The sequence below is a fragment of the Mauremys reevesii genome, linkage group 3 (assembly GCF_016161935.1).
Source record: "Mauremys reevesii isolate NIE-2019 linkage group 3, ASM1616193v1, whole genome shotgun sequence".
NCBI lineage: Eukaryota > Metazoa > Chordata > Testudines > Geoemydidae > Mauremys > Mauremys reevesii.
In genome coordinates, this window is record NC_052625.1 from 6,760,110 (window position 1) to 6,782,124 (window position 22,015).

At 42.9% G+C, this 22,015-nt stretch overlaps 1 protein-coding gene across 3 annotated transcripts; it reads right to left on the minus strand.

Annotated features, from left to right (window-relative positions):
• Positions 1-42: 42 nt before the first annotated feature.
• KAT14 (lysine acetyltransferase 14) lies at positions 43-21,786 on the minus strand. Of its 3 annotated transcripts, none has more exons than XM_039528650.1 (10): positions 21,514-21,786; positions 19,921-20,039; positions 14,588-14,709; positions 11,284-11,465; positions 10,268-10,684; positions 8,598-9,169; positions 7,885-8,021; positions 7,441-7,616; positions 3,522-3,712; positions 43-1,469 (listed from the first exon to the last, which is right to left on the minus strand). In XM_039528650.1, exons 1-10 carry the CDS (start codon positions 21,767-21,769, stop codon positions 1,296-1,298), a joined length of 2,346 nt encoding a protein of 781 aa, XP_039384584.1. In that variant the 5' UTR covers positions 21,770-21,786; the 3' UTR covers positions 43-1,295. The 3 variants fall into 3 exon arrangements, with proteins under 3 accessions (XP_039384584.1, XP_039384583.1, XP_039384585.1); XM_039528649.1 differs by having other exon boundaries at positions 10,268-10,687; XM_039528651.1 differs by lacking the exon at positions 43-1,469 and adding an exon at positions 5,133-5,256 and having other exon boundaries at positions 3,588-3,712; positions 10,268-10,687.
• Positions 21,787-22,015: the final 229 nt, after the last annotated feature.

Sequence of the window (22,015 nt, forward strand, 5' to 3'; positions counted from 1 at the left end):
TGAATGGTGGAAAAATAAATGAACACACTATATGACTGCAGGTGGGCATGTCCAAGAGAAGGTCTTTAATTTCACTCCAGGACAGATCTTTCCAGAAACAGCTAACTCTTAACATCAGTAACATCAAGGATTTTCACACACAGTCATAAAATATGATGGCGGGGCAGATAGTTCTCGAATAGTTTCAAAACGAGTTTTTTCTAGTACCAATTACATATGTTTCAGGCAGGGCTTACCTTGGCTGTACAGAAACAGATACGGTGTCTGTCTCTCTGCTCCTATTAGAAGGCAGACTCCATTAAGGCAACAACTACCATACTTAGGCACCTGAAATGTATACAAGGTGGATTTAAAAAAACCACATCTGTTCTCTGCAGCTATGTGGCCTTGACTTTAAGACTACGCAGAAGGTGTGGTTCATGTTCCAGACGCACAGACTGCCGTATCTACGACCTGCTAAACTGTAAAACTGTCAAGCTACTGTTCACCTGCAGTAAAAGGGGAGTAGGAGTTGCTAAACTATGTAGGAAAAGGACTGGTCCTCAGTGTGAGGCAAGCCCTGTGTTTGCTTCTTTTGTTGCCTTAACATTTTTCTTGTCATACCCGGTAACGTTTAGAGCCTTGCAATCACAGACTGGGGTTTTCTGAGAAAAGTTACTGCCTCATCTTTGCCCCCTGTTCCCGCTAGGTTACAATAGGTTAATGCCATAAAGCAAGGATCTGATTTCAAATCTCAGCTGCCTCTCCTCTTGTGCTAAGATTCCTCAAGCCAGAGTGCCTATGGCATAGGGGGGTGGGGTGTCAGAACCAGCAAGGCTGGGCCCATAGCTTCAACAACTGATGGATGGATTTAAAGATTTCAAAGAGCTGACTTAGCAGCTCTTGTATCTAACCTCACTTAGCTACGAACACACCTGACATCCTGTTCCTGCTACTGCACAGCACAAACTTCCTACTGAACACACAACCACTGCAACACACGTAGGTTTGAGAAATTTAATGTCCCCTAGCCCCTTTGAAGTCTCAAATTGTTTGTCAAAGGGCTCTCCAAAAAGAGGGCAGGAAATTCCCCTTCCATTGTATCCCAGTTCATACTCTCAGGCCTGTTGCTCAACACTCCCATGGAGGCTATAAATCAATCTTGAATTGCACATTAAGCATACAGTATATCACTGCTGATGTTAGTGATAAAGGCATCATTGCACTCTAACAGCCAACCTCCTGAGCTGAAATCCATGGCAACTCTTAATTCAGCCTATCAGGTTTTCCACAGAGCTCTGTGTATCCGTGGTATATTATCGTCGCAATCTCAGGAAGAATGCATGCTTGCACTCCTTGCTATCTAAGGGGTAATATTTGTCGTAAAAATCCAAAATGTATTCTTCAGTCTTAAATCCAAATTTTTGGTACAGCAGCATAGCGGAGTTGCTTGCAGAGACGTGAAGAGTAACATCTTTGCCCATGCAGGTCTGCCAAAGAAAAAAAACAGCCAGAAAATGAGAGCGCCTCCAGGGAAAAGGAGGAGGTGAAGAAACTCTTAAATTCTGGAATTTAACTAGCTAGGGAAACGTGAGAAAAGCAGAGGCCTTGAAACAGAGAAATTACAACACATAGCAACAGCTGAAATCGGGGTAACTACTGTTTATCAAAAACCTTTGTGATTGAGTAATCAGCAGTTTGAGGGCAGGAACAGAAACTAGATTGTAATTTGTCAATTTTCCTATCTTCTTCTCAGTGTAATTGTTAATTGAAAATAATCTCAAACACTTAATAACAATGACCTGAAGAAAAAAAAAACAGCCAAAGGAGCAGGCATTCTGCTTCTGGGACTGGACACATCTCTGTCCTCAAATAAACCTAGACTTGCTAGAATCACACTGACACCACTAGGTTACCTATGGGTGTGTCACACTGGAATTCCAGTAGATCCCAGCCCGATCCACTCCCATCCTTCAGCCCCCGGGGCTCACTGCCTGAGAAGCCCAGCTAAATATCTATGTTCAGATAGTAAGTGGCAATTCTGACATTAACTTGGAGATTCCTTGTTATTTAGCAACCAGATTATTCATAAAACCTCTCCAATAATGTTTAATATAATAATTCTTCTGACTTTTAGAACTCCTTTCATGCCATGCTCTGAAAGCATTTTTCATCCATTACATCCAAACTGTAAGTACAAGAAGTAGGATACAGCCATTAAAGAATTTTAATGACAGGGCATTTGATCTTGGCTTGCAAGAAAACATAATTCTTGTTTTCAGAGGCTAGTAATAAGACTCCCACCTGTATAAGGCCAGAATAAAGCAATCAAAATTAGGGACATTTTTGGAAAAGAAAAGTTAGAACTAGAACATTAGAAATATTCAGCCTTGCCCCCAAGGAAATGTATAACTTTTGGAAATGCATTCACACAATTCACAGCACCCTGCTTGCATCACAGGATGGAATATAGTCTATTGTAGATTATATTACTGCCAAGAGTTCATCTTAAACTGAATATAACCTGCCTCCCACCACAGACACAAATACAGAGCAGATCAATGGTAGTCAAACAGAAGCCTAATGGGAAATGGCAATCTCTCGTTATCACTGGAGTCGGTTTGTGGGACACCAGTGAAAATCCTGGTTAGCTCTATTGAACTTGATGGCATTACTTCGGTTTTATCCCAGTGTAACTGGGAACAGAATTTGGTCAATTGTTTATTACAGATCCTGCAAACAGTAGTGGTAATTTTCCACAATGGCCCATCAATGGGCCTAAACTCTGCCACAGAGGAGACCTAATTCAGTTTTCATGCCCATTTGAATTTTGGCCTCTCTTCTAAGGATGTGTCCTCACTAGACTTTCGTACCTTGAGTTAACTGATGCCAGTGAACTCGAGGCAGTTAACATGTTTGTAAAAGCTAATGTGGACGTTCCTCACATTTGATCCAGGCAACAAACATTTGTGCTTTACCTAAACTGAGATACATTTGAACAAGCACCCTAAACGTGAGAGTCTATGGCATTAACTCCGCTTGTGATCAAGTCATCAGTGGCCAGTGACTGGTGTAGCTGAATTATAGGTAAGGAAAGCTGTAACTGGTACTGACTGAGCCTTCCCCTGCTTGAAACTGGGATTAGCTCATCCAGTGCAGATCGCAACTTTTCTTCTCTACACTTGCGGTTCGCAGTGTTGCTGCTGCACAGTTACTGGCTGCTATGGATGAATCAGAGCCAAACCCAAATACAGACAAGGCCTATATCACTCCTAGGCCATCCAATCCCCCATAGCCTATTCTATTTGAAAATGTCCTTTTGAATCCATTAAAAAATTCTGTTTGAGTGTAATGATTTTCACAATAAAAATTCACACATGGTAGCACGTAACCCATGTAAATACACAAACAAGGGAACAAAGGATGGGAAGTGGGGAGAGAGAGGATAAAAACAAGCGCTATTGACCCGGCACTGTTTACATTCATCATAAAAATAGGGACAATGCTGGGCTCTTTATCGAGGAGAAGGATCTTCCAGCTACCTGAATAAGATGGTAGATCATAAAGGTTGCAATCCCTGCTCTTCTCCACTCAGGGTGAACAAACAGAAAAGAGATGTAAGCTTCATTGTATTTCACGTCTGGCACCATGAAGCCAAAGGCAATGATGACTTTTTTGTAAAGGACAACAACGCTGAAGTCTGGATACTGCAGGCATTCTGACAAATCAATTCCTACAGCGTGTGAGAAGAGCACAGTTATGAAGCACTGCAAACCAACAGGAAATGTTAATGCAATACAATACAGTTCAGACACTATCATACAGTCAGGGCATGATGGAATTTAAGGGAAATTAACAGCTGAAAGACTGTTAAAAAGCATGTTTTTCAGGAGAACCTGCTCAACTACTTTCTGTTGTCATTTTCAAACTCCTACGCATAGAAAGATTCTATCAGTCAATAGGGCCAAAATAGAAGTCTCACCGTTGAAGCCAATGGGAGCAGCACTTAGCCCACGTACAGAAGAAAAAAAATCCTTAAAAACGGACTCAACAGCAGCAAGTGCTAAGAAATTAACACTGATTCACACCCAAATGGTATGAAAATAAAGACAAAAAACTAACGTAAAATGTGGTTCTGCTCTAAAAAGTGATGGCAAAAATGGCATCTTGTTACCCCACTGATCATCTTCCTGTGTGTATTCAGAGCCACATCTACTGAATTTATAAAGGGGCCAATTCCAAGCACACACATGAATAAAGTTACATGTGTAAATGAGAGCTGGACTGGGCCCTAAATGTGTTTGTATTGTTCTTTACTTCTGCCCTGCACAGCCAATAAAGCTACGGGACAGTGTAATGGATTCTATTACGGCTTGCTCATCAGCAGGATTGTATTGCTGGCAATGTGTGACTCCCAAAGAATTTCAGATCTCAGGTTGAGATTGCAGGGCTGCAGACTGAAAAACTATTTTTACTTGTACACTGGTCAGATCTGGTCTAGAGCCAGGGAGGTACAATCAACGTGGAACCCCAAGAAGCCGTGTATAAGGAAGCCACCTCCTCTCTTCTGCAGCTGAGACCTCTCTTCATGAAGAAGGAAGATAGAGTAACATTGGACTTTCTGCAGATGCAATAAAGGGTTCATAGATTTTGAAATGAAGCACAGAAATTAAAATGATCCTGCCCAGATTTAAATCTGACCTATTGAGCTTAGATTCACTAGAGATTTTTTGCATCAGTTAAATTGAGGAAGTGAGTATCGTTGGTTATGTCATCACTGCCAAAAAAAAAAAAAAGTTGTGGTTTTATGGCAAGATAACTAAAGTTAGTTTTCTTGATGCACAATCTTAGTGGAGACAAGACATTGTAGTTTTTATCTTAGTGTAGCCTGTTAATCAGCCCTACAACCCCCACCTGGGGTTTACTTCAACTAGCTACCTCAAGAGGAAAACTATATTGCCTTATCTCCAGTAGGATTTTATTATCTCTATGTAAAAAACCCAAACTTTTTTTTTTTTGCAGTGAAGATGTAGTCTTTGTAAAAGCTAGTATGGACACTCCTCACATGTTTGTGATTTACCCTCTGCTGATCCCTCCTAGCTTGTAACAAAATATTTTAATTTATCTGAGCCTTTACAAAGCTCCTAACTAACTTTAATTAAGTGGCAATAGACTTATCCTTGAAGTCACTTTTCAGAGTAGAATAGTGCACTTGGTCGGTGTCTGTACAGTCCTCAGCGCAATAGGGTTCTGGTCCATGCCTGGGGCTCCTAAGCACTATGGTAACAGAAATCATTAATAATAAATATAAGGTCCAGATTCTCCATTACACCTGTGCAACGGCAATGCCCAGTACATGTAAGCCATTACCATTCTAATTTGGTAGTATTTTACACCCATTTCCCACAGATGGAAATGCCTAAGCAAGATGCAAGGCAGGGAAGAATCAGACCCTTCATGTTTCCTCAAATGCTCATTAAAACCATCACAAAAATGCCAACCGATGTATTTGCAAAGGTGGAATAACAGAATAACGGCATGAGGTTTTTCTGTAACGTGTATGATTCCTGAGATTTAAAACTTCATGGAACACTGGAAGCAAACAGTGGAATTAACCAATCTCTTGCTTGAGAAAGAGCTGGTTGGAGAGGAATCAACTGGCGATAAGGAGAAATGTTAATTATCTCAGGGCTGCAGTCTACTGTGAAATGACTCAGAGCTTGTCTGTACATAAAGTTGTATGACTTTGACTATACTGGTTATAAAGCAGTACAACCCCAACATGGCTCGTATACTGGCTTTACATAAAGTACAGTTTAGGGCTCATGTACATGGGAGGTGGTTCCATTATACTAGTATAATTATACCGGTATGGTTAAAGCACTGTCCATTATATTGGTATAACTCCCATGTTTAGACACACTTATTCCAGAATGAGTAGCTTTCTTAGGCTGTTTAAACTGCTTCCAAAGCAACATAAGCTAAACCAGAAAAAAGCCACACTCATGCCATAACTACAGCTCTGTAGTCACTCTGGTATAATTCGAGCACTTTAAATTCACACCCTTCCTCAGATCGGTATAATTTCCCCATGTAGACAAGCCTTATTCATGGAGGTTCTTGCATCAGTATCAGGCACCTTTATACCAATATAATTGTATCCACACTAGGGGTTGTACTGGTATAACTATTTCAGTAGAAAAATCACACCTTTAACTGACACCCGGTGTGACTGTAGTTTGGGTACACATACCCAAGCTATCTTTAGCCTCATTAGCTCAGGTACCAGAGCAGGGAAGCCAGAGCAGCTGACCAAAACCCTGGGTAATTACTCATAGCACTAGCCCACTCCGTCACAGCTTCAGTGCTCTGGTACATGAGCTAGCTAGATTAAACCTAGATAGATGGATTTCCTTTAGGAGCCTAAATAATTCTGTGTATTTGGGCCTTGGTGCTTATCACAAATTCCTGTCTGTGCCATAAGGATAAGCACTGAGTGGATGGGGGATTGAGGGATTTGGAGGGGCATGGGGGAGATTTGTGATAAAGGTGATCGGTTTCTGTTAGAACGAGAGGGTGTCTCATGCTTTCCAAAGTGGCATGTGTAAAGAAAGACGTGCCATCTTATCTACTCCTGATTTGGGGCTTAATGGTGCTACTGCAATACAAATAATATATAATAATCTGCCAAAGTGTAGTGCAAATATTGATTTTAAAATATAGGTGTGGACTGCTTATGTGTTATGAAAAACTTAGTTTCCAGTGTTAGAGATGCTGAACCACATAGCAGATCATCATTACTAAGTCTCTACTGCCTAGGAACCACACCCAAGATCAAGGCTGCACGATGACATGCACATAGTAAGAGACAGTCCCTGCCCCAAGGAGCTTACAATAAAAAAAAAAGCAAAACAAGACAAATAAATATTATAATACTTATTTTACCAAAGGGGAACTGAGGCCCAGAGAGGTTAAGGACCTTGCCCATGGTCACATAGGGAGCATGTGGCAGAGCCAGGAATCCTACCCAGATCTCCTGAGTTCCAGTCCAGTGCACTGAGGCCTTGTGCTTACTGGGAAGAAACTTTCTTCCCACACCAGTTAGGAGCAGGTGTCTGATAAAACCTCTGTTTACTGTGATAAGGCCCTGATTCAGCAAAACACTTAAGCAGGTGCTTCACGTCAGGCATGCAAGTGGTCCTAGCTCATGCTCAAAGCACAGTACATATTTAAGTGCTTTGCTGACTGAAGGCCCCATTGCCCAGTACTGTTTGAGCTCAGAAATGCAGAGGCTGACGTGTCTTTCCAGCACAGACCATCTGACAGAATTCCTCTTAAATAAATATTTATAGAATAACTGAGCCAAACAAATACCCACTGAGAAAACAGACCTGCTCCAAAAATAAATTTTGAAACCAAACCTTTTCTTTCCTAGAAAACCAAGTACTGAGGGAATCCTACCAGGCCAGAAGAATTCATGGCACATGGAGTTGATAGTGGGGATGTGGTTCGGGCGAACATAGCAGTAATCAATGGGTGCTTCAGGCTCAGCCTTCCAGTCAGGATCGTTCTTGTGTGGATGGGCACAGATTTCTGCCAGCAGCTGGAGTTTAGGAGGCTTGGTCTCATGGTCACGCCTGCACGCATCACAAAAACAATCAATATGAAAGACAAGCTGGTAACAATAACTGCCATTGCTGCACAGGAAATATTCCTCTGAGAGACTACAAGTGGATGCTGTGTTCCATTCGTTCTTGTGGCAACTTGCGCCCAACCAGGCAATAATACAAGCTATTCACCAGAAGCCAGGATGCTTCTGCAATCCCGGGCACCCTGCGCCAGCCTGCCCCTAAGGATGGGAGCAGAGAATGACAGAAGTCAGATTCAGACTCTAGGGGTCCGTACCTGATGTAAGGTTTCAGGACGCGAGACGTGTAGGGACTGACGATGCTGTGGTCTGTCAACAAGTCTTCTGAGCCTACCAGTCGGTACAGAAATTTTGTTGTCTGGTGCCTATATCCCTTCATAGCAGGCAGTGTAGTCTACATGGCAAGACAAAAATAAACTGTCATGTCAAGGGAGTTGCCCAACAGCCTAATGTTTGGAACCCAAAGCTCCAGAAGGGAAAAAGACTTCTCACAGTCAGGGTTTCCACCTGTCCAACCAGGGCGTCTGGTACCTACAGTCCAATGCTCCTGTCCATAGTGACTCCAAAGCTCCCCCCAATTGCAGAGCCTGATCCTGCAAAGTTCTGACTGCACCCATCCCCACTGTCATCTTGGGAGTGCCCAAGTTCCTGGATGGCAAGAAAGTAATGCACTTTGTCAAGGTACTTACACAGGCTCCGTCACGATAGTGTTTGAGTGTAGAATGAGCATGAGCAACTGGAACTTAGCAATGGTGACATCTACACGTTTGTATTTTATAGCGTATTACCCAACTTAGAATGGAGCTGGGAAGTGTGTTGGTGTGGAGACAAGTCCTTTATAAAATTTAGTTCATTCTTGTAATCCTTTTTACTTTGGCAGTCAGACGTCTTCAGTTTGAGGTCTACTGCCCACAACAGAAACCCTGATACAGCTGGCCCCAGGAACTAACTTGGAATTGAAAGCACTCACCTGGTACCTGTCCAGGATCCTGAAGTCCTGGCTAGTCGTTCTGTACGTTGCATGCCCTGCTGGCAGCCTGGAAATACCTCTTTCTTTGGCTCCATAGATCCCATCAACCAAGAGCAGAGCAGCATTCACAACCTGGTCCAAGTCAAAGAGTGGCAGTCCCCTTTCCCTCTTGGCCTGCCGGACTATCAGCTTGCGCCTCAACCTCCGGGCCTCTGGGGTCATGCTCACAGCATTGGGACAGGCCTCCAGCCTCTTCAGAAGCAGCTTTTCCTCATAGATGCTAACAGATGTGTACTTGGGAGCTTTGGGCTTATTGTCCTTCTCCACCTGCGGCTTCCTCTTGTCTCGCCCCCTGGCCTGTAGGGATGAATTTGAATCTTCAGGGTCTTCGCTATCACCTTCCATCCTCTCTGCCTTCTCTTCTTCACTCTCCACCTCTTGTTTGATCTGCTCAGGCATTTTCACTTTCTTTCTGCTCACTATCATAGGCCCAGCACCCATTGGCCCACTAGGAGGAGGAATGTACTCTATTCCTGGATCTATGACTCCATCTCCTTCCATCTCTTCATCATCTGTACAGAAGACCAAAATAACGCAGTAGACACACACAAATGCAAGCCCAGCATTGAAAGAACATCAGCCTAGGGGGCTTGTGGCTTAAGTGTGAAGGAAATATAAAGTGGCGTTTACCTGTCATATCCTGCCAGTCATACACACCCGTGGGCCTACATTTTCAAAAGCGACTAGTGATTTTGGATGCCCAACTTGAGAAATCTTAAAGGAGCCTGATTTCAGGAAATGCAGAGCACCTGCCATTTAAGGTCCCTTTAAAGTGTCTCATAGTTTGGCCTCTTAAAATTGAGGCAACCAAAATCAATAGTCCCTTCAAAATTTAGACTCATTTTTTTTTCCCTATTTTAAAAGAACGCTTTTTAAAATGGCTCTTTAGTTAATGGCTTCCTTAAAAATTCCTTAAGGGCATGAAAACTGATGCAATAAAACGGCAGAGTGGAGCTGAAGCCTTACAGATTACAGGCCAGATGTTCAGCTGGTGTAAATTTGACAAGTTCCACTTAAGTTAATGGAGCAAAGCGGATGTGATGTCCTTACTTACAGTGAGTAGCACTTATTCCATGTGTTCCCCCTATTCATTTCAATGAGTCCATGGTGTAAAGTACTATTCAGCTTCAGTAAGCACCTCACAACCTGACCCAGAATTCATCTCTTTGATTTGGGAATGTTACATGTCTGTACTCAGACAAATGAAAACACTAGGAAACAAAAACCTCAATACTTTACTGATGTGAAAGACTCCTTCCTTTAAGAGAGCTCTCTGATTTTGCCTTGACCTGACACTGCAACACTATTACCTGTCATACTGTTTTATGCAGGAATTACTGGGTGAAATTGTCTGCCCTGTGTTATAAAAGATGTCACACTAGATGACCAAGTGGTCCCTTCCTGCCTTAGAATCTATGACTACATCTGTCTGTGAAAATCTAATTTAGATTGTCATGTAATTAGGAAGAAAACTGCACTTTGCCAGTCATTTTCCATCATGCCTTGAAGTAAAGCAAACCGGTTATTCTTTTGTCAAGGTAACTATGTCAACCCTATTGTCAGAAACTGCTTATCACTTCCTATTAAACAAAACACATGGCATCTCTTACCATGAAACAAGGCCTGTGGCGGCATTACATCTGGGATGAGATCTGCTTCTGAGAGCAGGCTGGGAGTAGCTGAATGGGACGCTGGTGTCCCAGGAGCAGAGAAGTCCAGAGATGGGGAAGGAGACGGGCTTGTCAGAGGAGTTCGATCCGAGGAGCTCAAAGATGAGAAGTCAATCACCTCTCCCTTCTCAAGGACCATGTCAGGGCGACGGCCTCGGCTGGTGAATTTGACAGGAGTGGAGGAGGTGCTTCGGTCCAGGAAGCCGGCTGCCTCCTTCTGGGCTCTCCTAATGTCCTTGGCTTCTTGAGTGCGAGACCTCTTCTCCTTCAGCTCCATTGCTGACTCTACAGGATTGCGGCTCACCCGCTTCCTCAGCCCCTCCACTGTAATGATGGGATCCAGAGGTGGTTTTGAAGCTGCTAGACAATAAATAGCTTGTTTAGTCTAAAAGGCACTGAGTTTTTGATGCCTCTTTACTCATCATTTGTATCCACAAGAGAAAGTTTTGATGGTAGTCTTTCAAACCATGGCTGAAATTCTCCCCTGTGCAGAGCATCCAGCATAAAAGTTAGGCACCACTGAAGTCCGATACTGGCCCTTTGCACAGGAGTGAATTTCACTCCATGTGACTGAACCAACAAAAGATGCTTTGAAAAGAGAAGAACATCAAGGTAACAGGTAGCAGAGAAACTGTGGTAATTACAGAGACAGGAAAGCAACACAAAATACAAAAGCACTTGGATCATTTAAATGACAATACGTGTATGTACACTACCAAGAGGGTGTAAAGTACTATGAGCCTCTTCTCACACTGGTATAAATCTGGAGAAACTCCTCTGAAGTCAGTGGATTTACACCAGTGTAAAACTAGTGCAAATGAGAGCAGAATCAGGCCCTGTAACCTCACCCACGCCATCCACAGCTGTGCCATTTAAAATAAGCGTCATCTCATACCTTTAAACACCGTCAATTCGGACCTGACTAGCACTCCGTGTGTTGTCATCAGAACAGTTACCTTTTGCTTTCAGTGCAGATGCAGAGAGCTTCTCTGCTTCAGGTTTCATCGTAGGAGGCTTATTGTGAACAAGTTTCCACCATCCTGGTTCTCCGAATTCCTGTGCCCCTGAGCGGAAAAACAAGGGGCTCCCTACAGAAAGACAGCCAGCAACAGTGCTCCACCAAGTTGAAGTCTTCTTCCTAAATCAAGAGAGGGAAAAATGAGAGACACCAAGAACATTTTAGTTGGACTTTATTCTCCTTCGCCAAAAAGACAGGGGGATGCTTGTGCCATTTACTCTGATGTAATAGTTCACTTGGCCTCCAGGCTTGAAGCATTTCAGCAATGCTACTCTTTCTGATTTCCACTGGGTGATTTCCAGCTGGAATCTGGGGCACCAAGTTCCAAGACCCAGATAGATTCTGCTCTGAAAAGTGATTCCATTTTGATTCTCTCTCAGGGACTCACAATATCACAATATGCTGAGTTTACAAGTAAAGGGATGGTTTTCCTAATTCCTGGTGCTTTGTTTATTCAGGCTTTCACATCACCAACCATAAAGATTCTGCACTTGGGTCTCATTCAACAGTTCTACTGACAATACAAGAGCCAGAACAGAATCCAGCTCCCTCTCCGGTAGCTGTGTTAACTTAACAGTGCTAAGAAGAGTAAAAACTTACTCTGTTGTTAAAGTCAGTAAACAGGACTCAGGATACATGGGGGAGAAGAATTGGAAGGGGGAGAGAGAGAGAGAAGGGAGAGCTCTCCTGAGTAAGAAGGTGTCTTTTGACATCTTCCCCCTTGTGACGTTGCACTCTATATGATTTTATAAATATATGCTAATGAGTGAATATAATATAACTGGAACATGCTTCATGCAAAAGGTCTCTTGTAAGGTATCATTACAAAGCTTATTGTCTACTGAGTGTGGTCATCCTATTTGTATAAATGTATCACACTTGTATCTGAAACTAGAAATATGAAGTATAACTCTGAGGGCCTATTGTAATTATGCAAAGTGTGGGCCATTAATGGTGATTTGGAATTTTGATGGCTCCCATCAACCAGGACAATTGACTGTAGATGGCTCTGTTTGCAGGCAGCCTTCCTGTGAGTCAGGCTGGGAGGAATGAAGGCTTGGGGTCTTACAGTGACATGTGATCATGTCACCTGAACTGGAATCCATCTTTAACCTGGTGTCTTTCCATAGAGAAGGAGCGGGTGGGAACCCAGAGAGGGATTCCCGCCTTATGCAAAAGATATATAAGTGGGTGGAACAACAAAGGGGAGAGCCATCATGAGGAATCCCCTAGCTACCGCCTGAGCTGGAACAAGAGCTGTACCAGGGGAAAGAATTGTGCCAACCCTTACTGAAGCATCTCTAAGGGTGAGATTATCTGTATTCAGTTTGATTAGACATAGATTTGCATGTTTTATTTTATTTTGCTTGGTGACTTACTTTGTTCTGTCTGTTACTACTTGGAACCACTTAAATCCTACTTTCTGTATTTAATAAAATCACTTTTTACTTATTAGTTAACTCAGAGTATGTATTAATACCTGGGGAGGCAAACAGCTGTGCATCTCTCTCCATCAGTGTTATAGAGGGTGAACAATTTATGAGTTTACTCTGTATAAGCTTTATGCAGGGTAAAATGGATTTATTTGGGGTTAGACCCCTTTGGGAGTTGGGCATTTGGGTGTTAAAGACAGGAACACTTCTGTAAGTTGCTTTCAGTTAAGCCTGCAGCTGTTAGGGGACGTGGTTCAGACCTGGGTCTGGCTCAAACCAGGCAGGGCACTGAAGTCCTAAGCTGACAGGGCAGGAAAGCAGAGGCAGTAGTAGTCTTGGCACAGAAGGTGGCAGCTCCCAAGGCGGGGTTCTGTGATCAAACCCGTCACACCCCTAATTTAAACTCCTGACAAAACTGCTCTGAGAACCTGGATTTCAGTGTATTTGGCAAAAGTTTTCTATGGTATAGCACAGGCCCTCTCGTCTGTTTATGCTCTGTGGGCACTTGAAAAAAGCAGCCAGGAGTGTGGGCTTGAGAACCCCTAGCTGGTTCTGGGTGGAGGAGGCAGGTGCTGGTTGAGGGGTGGCTGCACAGTGATGCTTTTTGAAAAAAGGTACGGGGATGCTCTCTCCCGACCCTGCCCTCACCCCCCTCTGCTCCTGGGGAACGTGTCACCTCAAGATGAAATAGCAGCCACCTCCGTAGTATTTTGAAGCGGCGCTCCCCTGGGAGTCAGGCAAGGGGGAAGCAGGGAGACATGGTGGGGACGAAGAACGAGGAGGAAAGGAGCAGAACTTCTCCTTCCTTTGCTTCCACTGGGTATTAGCACTGGTGGGATTTTTTTTTAACTGCCTTTTCGCTTTTGTTTCTGCATTTGTGAAGAGTATGCGCTCTTTGCCTTTACCCACTCAGGCTTCCAGCACGGTCACTTCCTCGGGTTCCCCTTCTTCCCCAGTTAATCCAACTTCACCCTGTGGGCCTCTTCTCACTAACTGCCCTTTTTCCATCCAGCCTTCCCAGATAGCTCCCACCTTTCATACAGGGTACGCAGTTCTGTGCATGCTACAGCTCTTCTCCTCAGGCTCACAGTCCTTTGCAGCCCTCCAAGCTGCGGCTTCTCCTCCAGCAGCAGCCCTCTCCTGCAAGTCCCTCAGCTAAGACTTGTTCCTCAATAGGCTCTTGCTCCCTGCAGTTCTGTCTCTCTCTCAGGCCTTCTGCCTGGGAGCACTGGAGAGTTGTTCCCAAGCTGCCCTCTTCCACAGACTCCCTGAACTCTCTCTGAGTGCTCTCTCAGGCTGCCAGCAGGCCTGGTTTTGAATCACATGAGCTAGTGGACTGAGACATAACCTAGTCACATGTGAGACTGAACCCAGACTCCCTTTAAATGGCCCCTCACACTGTGACAGCAGGTCAGACAGTGCTGGGTTTTTTGTAGGCGCCACAGGGCAAGCCAGACATTTAAGAGAGTCCTGGGTTCTGCCTCACGCTGCCAGCCCAGGGTCCCGGCTGCTGACCCCTTACCAGCCGGGGCCCCGCAGGCCCCACTCAGCCCGCTGCCGAACTAGGTGAACGGAACTCCAGGCCGGCAGTGGGCTGAGTGGGCTGGTGGCATAAGATCAGCATTTTAATTTAATTTTAAATTAATCTTCTTAAACATTTTGAAAACCCACTTTCTTCCTTCTTGTCCACCCTGAATTGAAGAGAGAGAAAAATCTCTGAATAATCTGGGATTCCTGTTTCCCAACTGAGCAACACAATTTTTCCCTCTCTGATCTCCATTCTGAGTTTCAGGGAAATATTGGCTTTACCTGTTCCCTAATAGGAAAGTCCAGTGTTTCTCAATAAAAGCACAAATATCTTCTTTCCATCTGAAGTACCCTTGACGGCCAGTTCCTTCCAGAGACAGGTTGTACATCGCCAGCATGACAACCTGGAACATAAAAGGGAATGGATTCAACTGGTCCATTACCATTTTGTCTGGTGGGGAAACACCCACTCCACTCTTTTCTGATTTTACCTATTTATGCAAAGCTTCCAATTCATTCACAACCATACAGCCAATCTATGTATCCCATGATCTTGCTACCTGCACTCATCCTTTCTTCCTTCCTTCCTACTGTTTGTCATGCTCACCTGCTTTACTCACCCAGGGACTCTCTCATGCCAGGGGAATCCTCAGCTATCTGGTGATGCTTCTTTACAGCCCCTCTGCACAGCTTGAGTGGCATAAAGGAACTATACCAGGGTTGAGGATCCAGACTGGGGACACAATATCTTTTCTCTCCAGAAAAGATGGGTAGCAAATGCTCCAGTTTGCTAATCTTGTAGAAATGTGTGCACAAGGACAGACTCTTTGGGTGGTTTTATTTGCTTAATGTCTTCTTTCCACTCAGAATCCAGTAAAAGCCGAGCAATCCATAAAATACCTTGTATCCCATGGATCACTCTGCTTTTGCTTTGTCTTTATTGAACACAGTCCTTTTAGAGCACATTTACATACATCACAAACAAACTCAATTGACTCACTAAGAGCCTAAATTAAAGCACAGTTTTAGAAATCAGTCTTATTTGTGAATAAATCTAAGAGGACAAACTGTTAATTACACTGAACCATTTCAGCCTGGAATACAAGTATTCATGGTGCGGATGGGTTTGGAGCTCCTGCTGTCAACCACTCAACTCCCTTGGAGGCTGTCTCTCTTCTTTCTTAGGGCTCTGGACCCTCCTTTGGCAGGAGATGGTCTCCTAACCAAGTACTGTGCGTCTCTAGGCTTCGCTCCCACTAATGCTAATGGGAGAATACAGATACTCTCTAGTTTTTTTTTCCCAAAATCCTTTCCATGTTTGATAACTGCTGCTCTAGAAGTTAACACACTGAACCCAGGGTCATTGCAGGAACAGCTAGGTGGGACAGTGTTCCACCAATGACAAAACACAGGTCAGAATTTTAAAAACACTGCTCCTTTCAATAGGTAAAATTAGATGGTCATGATAGTCCCTTATCACCTTAAGATCAAGAAATCTGGGTTGTTTCATATGCCAGCTAAGGTGATTCTGCCACTTCCCACCAGCAGGCTTGGCTATCCTGGAGACACTGCTTCTTTTCTAAACTCCCTCTGAGAAGGTGCATTTTCTTTGTCTTCTCTTGTCTTTCTTCCTTGTTACCTCTGACTCTCTCCCCTTTGTCACTCTTCTTCCTCTATTCTAGAAACCGATGTAGTCTAATGCTAGCAGCGTTTATTGGACCAGAATCTCTGGACTGGCCAAGCTAAGCTCAGTGCACGTTTGGAGTAGGAGAGGTAAGGGGGGGCCCCGATGCATCCCCAAGATCCTATGATTTCCTGGCACCAGCCCAATCCCCGACATAAATTCGGCTGTCAAGCTGGTCTATCTTGCACCTGCAGCCAATGATCCCTAGAGGCTTTTCTGGATCCAGGGATTGCTGAGGATCACAGGGGTGTCAAGATGCCCTGACTACAGCCCCTTTCACCAGGCCATACACCCATGCTGGCTGCTAGAAGAGGGTGACGTAGAAGTTACTACAGAAGCTCTAAGCCACCCGAAGGAGGCCAAATCCTGAAGTGGCTGGATCTGCCAGCTGTGAGTCTGCTTAGTGCCAGCTGGAGTAGCACAAAGTAGCTCTAGTGCTCTGGGGCATCCAGTATTATTACTAACTTCAGTTAGAAAATGTGCACACACAAAACGTTGGGCCCATGAGCAGCAGCAATGGCCAGTGAACATTTCTAATGATCCATGCTAAGACAGAGCATCACTACTGCCCAGAGGGCACGAACACGGGCCTCAGCACCACAGCACTGTACATATTGGCTGGGATCCTGTATCTGAAATAAAGAACACTGAACGGCAGCAGCTGCCACTGCTGGATCAGATTCACCATTCTGCGATGCATATACGGATTTGTGACAGCATGTCTAAGTTGGCTAAATTCTTCTCTTCCATTTCCGTAATTGAACAGTAAGACAAACATTCCAACTGTTATACTCAGATGATGTACCCCAGTCAGACTCGGTCCTATTCCAGCTGAGTGAATATCCCAGCCTTGCCTAAACAAGGAAGTGAACTGGGGAAACACCTTAATGTCTGTCAGATTTACTTAGCTCTTGAAGTCCTGCAGTGAGGACAACTGGGACTCTTGATTGCAACAGTAATCAAAACTAAGCTGCATATCCTGTAAGGAATCCTTCAGAGATGTCACTGTAGGTCCAAAGTTACTGCTACATAAATCAGAGATTATTTGGGGTTGCGGCTTCATGACTAGCTAAAACAGTAAATCCCAGCAAAGACTATTACTAATATGCATGTAGCCAATCTGGAGCTTTTCTGAGCTGTGTGGAGCAGAGATTTATGTTTTCTGGGACCCAACAGCCATTTGGCTTGTACACAGACATCCCACTGGCTTTAAATCATAGCCAAATCAAAGAATCATAGGTCTGGAAGGGACCTTGAGAAGTTATCTAGTCCATTCCCAAAGACAGGACCAAGTATAGCTAGACCATCTTGGACAGGTGTTTGTCTAACCTGTTCTTTAAAACTTCAATTATAGGGATTCCACAACCTCTTTAAGTAATCTACCCACTACTTAACTATCCTTACACTTAGAAAGTTTCTCCTAATATCTAACCTAAATCTCCCTGGCTGCAGATTAAGCCCATTACTTCTTGTCTGACCTTCAGTGAACATGGAGAAAAACTGATCACCCTCCTCTTTATAATAGCCCTTAATGTATTTGAGGACTGTTATCCATTTCCCCCGTCTTCTTTTCTTAAGACTAAACATGCCCAATTGTTTAACCTTTCTGCACAGGTCAGGGCTTTTAATATATTTTACCATTTGTGTTGCTCTCCTCTGGACTCTCTCTAGTTTCTCCACATCTTTTTTTTTTTTAAAGCATGGCACCCAGAACTGGACACAATACTCCAGCTGTGGCCTCACCAGTGCCGAGCTGAGCGGGACAATTACCTCTTATGTCTTACAGACCACATTCCTGTGAATACACCACAGAATTATATTTGCCCCCCCTCCTTTTTTTTTTTTTTTTTTTAAACACAAACGCATCACATTGTTGGTTTGTGATCCACCATAACCCTCAGATTCTTTTCAACCGTACTGTTGCCTAGCCAGTTATTCCCCGTTCTGTAATCGAGCCTTGGATTTTTTTTTCTCCCTAAGCGTAACACTTTCACTTCTCTTAACTGAATTTTTTATCTTGTTGATCTCAGACCAATTCTCCAATTTATCAAGGTCGTTTTGAATTCTAATCCTGTCCTCCGAAGTGCTAGCAACCTCTCCCAGTTTGGGGACACCTGCCTATTTTATAAGCACATTCTCCACTCCATTATTCCAGTCTTTATTGTAAATACTGCACTGTACGAGATCCTAGACAGACCCTGTGGGACCTCATAGATACATCTTCCCAGTTTGACAGCGAACCACAGATAACTACTCTTTCCGTATGGTTTTTCTACAAGTGCACCTACCTTATACCAATCTCATCTAGCCCACATTTCCCTAGTTTGCTAATGAAAATGTCTTGCAAGACTGTCAGAAGTCTTACTAAAATAAACATACATCATGTCTACTGCTTCCCCCATCCACTAGACCGGTAGCCTTGTCAAAGAAGGAAATGTGGTTAGTTTGGCATGATTTGTTCTTGCCAAATCCATGCTGGCTTTTATTTATTACCCTGTTAACCTCTAGGTGCTTACAGACTGATTGTTTAAGAATTTGTTCCGATATCTTTCCAGGTATCAAAGTTAGGCTGACTGGTCCCTAATTCCCAGGATCCTCTTTGTTCTCCTTTTTAAAGGCAGGTATTAGATTTGCCCTCTTCCAGTCCTCTAGGACCTCACCCGTCCTTCATGAGTTCTCCACAATAAATCGCTAATAATTCCAAAATTGCTTCAGCTAGTTCCTTAAGTACCCTACTATCCCATTGATTTGAATACATCTAATTTATCTAAATATTCTTTAACCTGCACTTTGCCTATTCTGCCTTGTGTTACTTCCCCTTGTTAAACACTGTTAAGCATCTGGTCACAATTAATCTTTTTAGTTAAGACTGAAGCAAAATAGGCATTAAACACCTCAGCCTGCTTGGCTGTCATCCTTTATTAGCTATCCTTCCCTGCTAAGTAGTGAACCTACAGGGCACTTTCCTTCATCTTTCTCTTATTCCTAATATATTTATAGAACCTCTCCTTATTGCCTTTTACGTCCCTTGCTAGATGTACCTCAGTTTGTGTTCCTTAGCCTTTCTGATTTTGTCCCTACCTGCTTATGCTATTCTTTTGTACTCATCCTTAACTATTTGTCCATGTTTCAACTTTTTTAATGATTCCTTTTTGATTTTCAGGTCATCAAAGACTTCCTGAGGCAGCCATATTGGCCTATTACTATTCTTCCTCTCCTTTGCAGCAGGATAGTTTGCTGTTGTTGTGTTAATATTGTCTCTCTGAGAAACTACTAGCTCTCTCAATTCCTTTTTCCTTTGGAATTTTTTTCTCGTGAGACTTACCTACCAGTTCTGAGTCTGTTAGTCTGTTTTTTTAAAATCCATTGTTCTTACTCTGTGGCTCTCACTTCTTCCTTTCCTTAGAATCATAAATACTATCATTTCATGATCCCTTTAACCAGCAGATTCGCAACCAATTCCTCCCTGTTAGAATCAAATTTTAAATGGCTGCCCCCTGGTTACTCCCTCTATTTTCGGAAACAAAAAGTTGTGCCTAAAACATTCCAAGAATTTACTGGACATTTTGTGTTTTGCTGTATTACTTTTCCAACAATGTCCATATGCCAAAAAATTGTTAAATGCACAGCAGCTAAATCACATTCTCTTTACTTTTCTAAAATTGTGTTCAGTTGTATTGAGCAATGCAGAGTATTGATGAAAAATGGGGAATTTGGCTTTTTTACAACAAGTTCAGATGATCTTTTCAATTTGCTCACAAAAGTCCCACTTCCTGGATAAGCAGGTACATAGCAATTCACAAAAAACTCATAGGCAAATTTTTTTACCACCTGTGACTGACTCCAAATTTCTAGGTGTTATGTATATTGTACACACAGCAACTTTTGAAGGTCTTGTTGGTTTTATGCCTCAGTGAATGCTTTTACTTACTTGCTGCCAGGTTAGCCTCAGCCGTTCAAACTGCTCCTTCCCATCTTCTGAGCAATCAGAGCAAGTTAACCTGAAAAAGTTATCTCCCTTGAGGTAGCTGAGTTGTTCTCTCAGCTGACCTAAAACAAACAAGCAAAAGGGATATGCCTCAGTCCTTTTATAGGAAAAATGGAGCAAAGTAAACTGGGATTCAGAACAGTGTTTATCTGCTGAGCAAGAGATCAGCAACCCTGATAATTCCATAATAGAAGTATAGAAACTTGGTGTGATGCTTAATTTACAGTTACAGATGTCAACAAAGGATCAATTAAAAAAACACATTAAAGATGGGCTTTCCTATCTAATACTTGAATATATGTAAAAAGGCAAAGATTTTAATACATGCAGTGTTATTGGAGCCGAGTCAGGCCCAGGATATTAGAGAGAGAAAGTGTGAAATATTATCTTTTATTGGACCAATTTATGTTGATGAGAAAGACAAGCTTTCAAGCTACACAGAGCTCTTCTTCGGATCTGGGAAAGGTACTGACACACTCAGTACCTTTCTTAGACTGTAATTGAAACACTAACTGAAAGATTAAAAAAACATATTTCCATTTTTTTCAGCTTGTTTACATTGTGCATGTGACAGCACTTTGTGGCTAGTCACTTTCACTGATCATTCTGGTGATCGATTTCCCTTGTATGGGTCTTTCAAACAGCAACAGAAGACAGAAAAAAATTAAACATAAAAAACTGATTGTAAACACTGGCAAAAGGACACAGGATCAGGTGTTGTACCTAAATAGACTAGATTTCAAGTTGACTGTGTTCCTTTAACTTCTTCCTACTGAACACCAAATGTGAAATCCTGGCTCTAGTAAAGTCAATGGCAAAACTCTCAATGACTTCACTGGAGAAAGGATTTCACACTACAGCTTTTGGCAAACCAGGCAGTTGAACTAACTGACAGGTATGGAGCAAGCCAGAAGAATTCAGCATTTCCTGCCACAAAATGAACAGTGTTCAGGTAGATCTTGATTTTGGAAAGGAAAAACTGCTGTACTAGAATATGAAGAAAGCTAAAAAAGAGTTTATATAATGTTAAAAAGAGATATTGGAAAGATCATTTTAGCTATTTAGCACAAAATACCTTCTTCCCAGGGCTGCTGCTACTGGTTTTATATTGTTCTGTGAATGCTAATCTAAGTTCAGGATACCACAGAACCATTCCTATATACAGAAGGCTGAAATTTATTCATACATCCCACTGAAATGACAAACCAATCAGGAAAATAATAATAGTTAGCTCTTATGTAGCACTTTTCATTGGTAGACCTTTACAAAGGAATTGTCATTGTTCCTATTTTACAGATGGGGAAACTGAGGCACAGAGGGGGGCACTGACTTGCCCAAGGTCACACAGCAGGCCAGTGACAAAGCTGGGAATATAACCCAGATCTCCTGAGTCCCAGACCAGTGCTCTATCCACTAGGCATCCCTGCCTCCTATACATTCAGGAAAAAAACATGCATTATTTTCTGGGAGGAAAAGAACAAGTAAACCCAGAAAAGGAAAGTGACAAAGATAACAGAGGAAAATCTTGACTCTTACTTGCTGGTATCCACTTCTGACACTTCTCACAGTAATAGGACATCTCCTCCATCCAGGATGCATCCCCCTCATCACTGTTCAAGGAGTCCCCACTCTGATCATGGGATAAATCCACTGAAGCCTGATCCTCAGATTCGACAATCAGGAGAGTCTCCCCTTCCACCTCACCCTCCTCCAGCCCTTCTGAAGTTGATGTTCTTGTAGCTTCGTCATCATGACGACTCATCAGCCCACTCATGTGAACGTTATTATCCATCCCTTCTTGGCAAGTAGAGGAAGATTTTTTTTACATTACATGGGGCTCTCCCTCCCAGCATTTAAAATACTATCCATATAAGGTTAGCCAGCCAGGTATGAAGCCTTCTGCACACGTGAAAATACAGAAGCTAGAGAAAAAACTTTGTGTTTGCACTTCTTAATGTATATAATTTCCTGGACTTGATTAAAATGTATCTAACAGAGATGGACTTTCAGAAACGACTTCTGTTTACTCAAACACCTG

Coding starts and splice junctions, on each gene's coding strand:
- KAT14 (XM_039528649.1), bottom strand. CDS start 21,769: ATGGATAATAACGTTCACATGAGTGGGCTGATGAGTCGTCATGATGAC. Junction 14,710..19,920: donor TGAGGCTAACCTGGCAGCAA/GTAAGTAAAAGC, acceptor TTTATGTTCCAG/GTTGTCATGCTGGCGATGTA. Junction 9,170..10,267: donor GCCACAGGCCTTGTTTCATG/GTAAGAGATGCC, acceptor TCTTCTGTACAG/ATGATGAAGAGATGGAAGGA.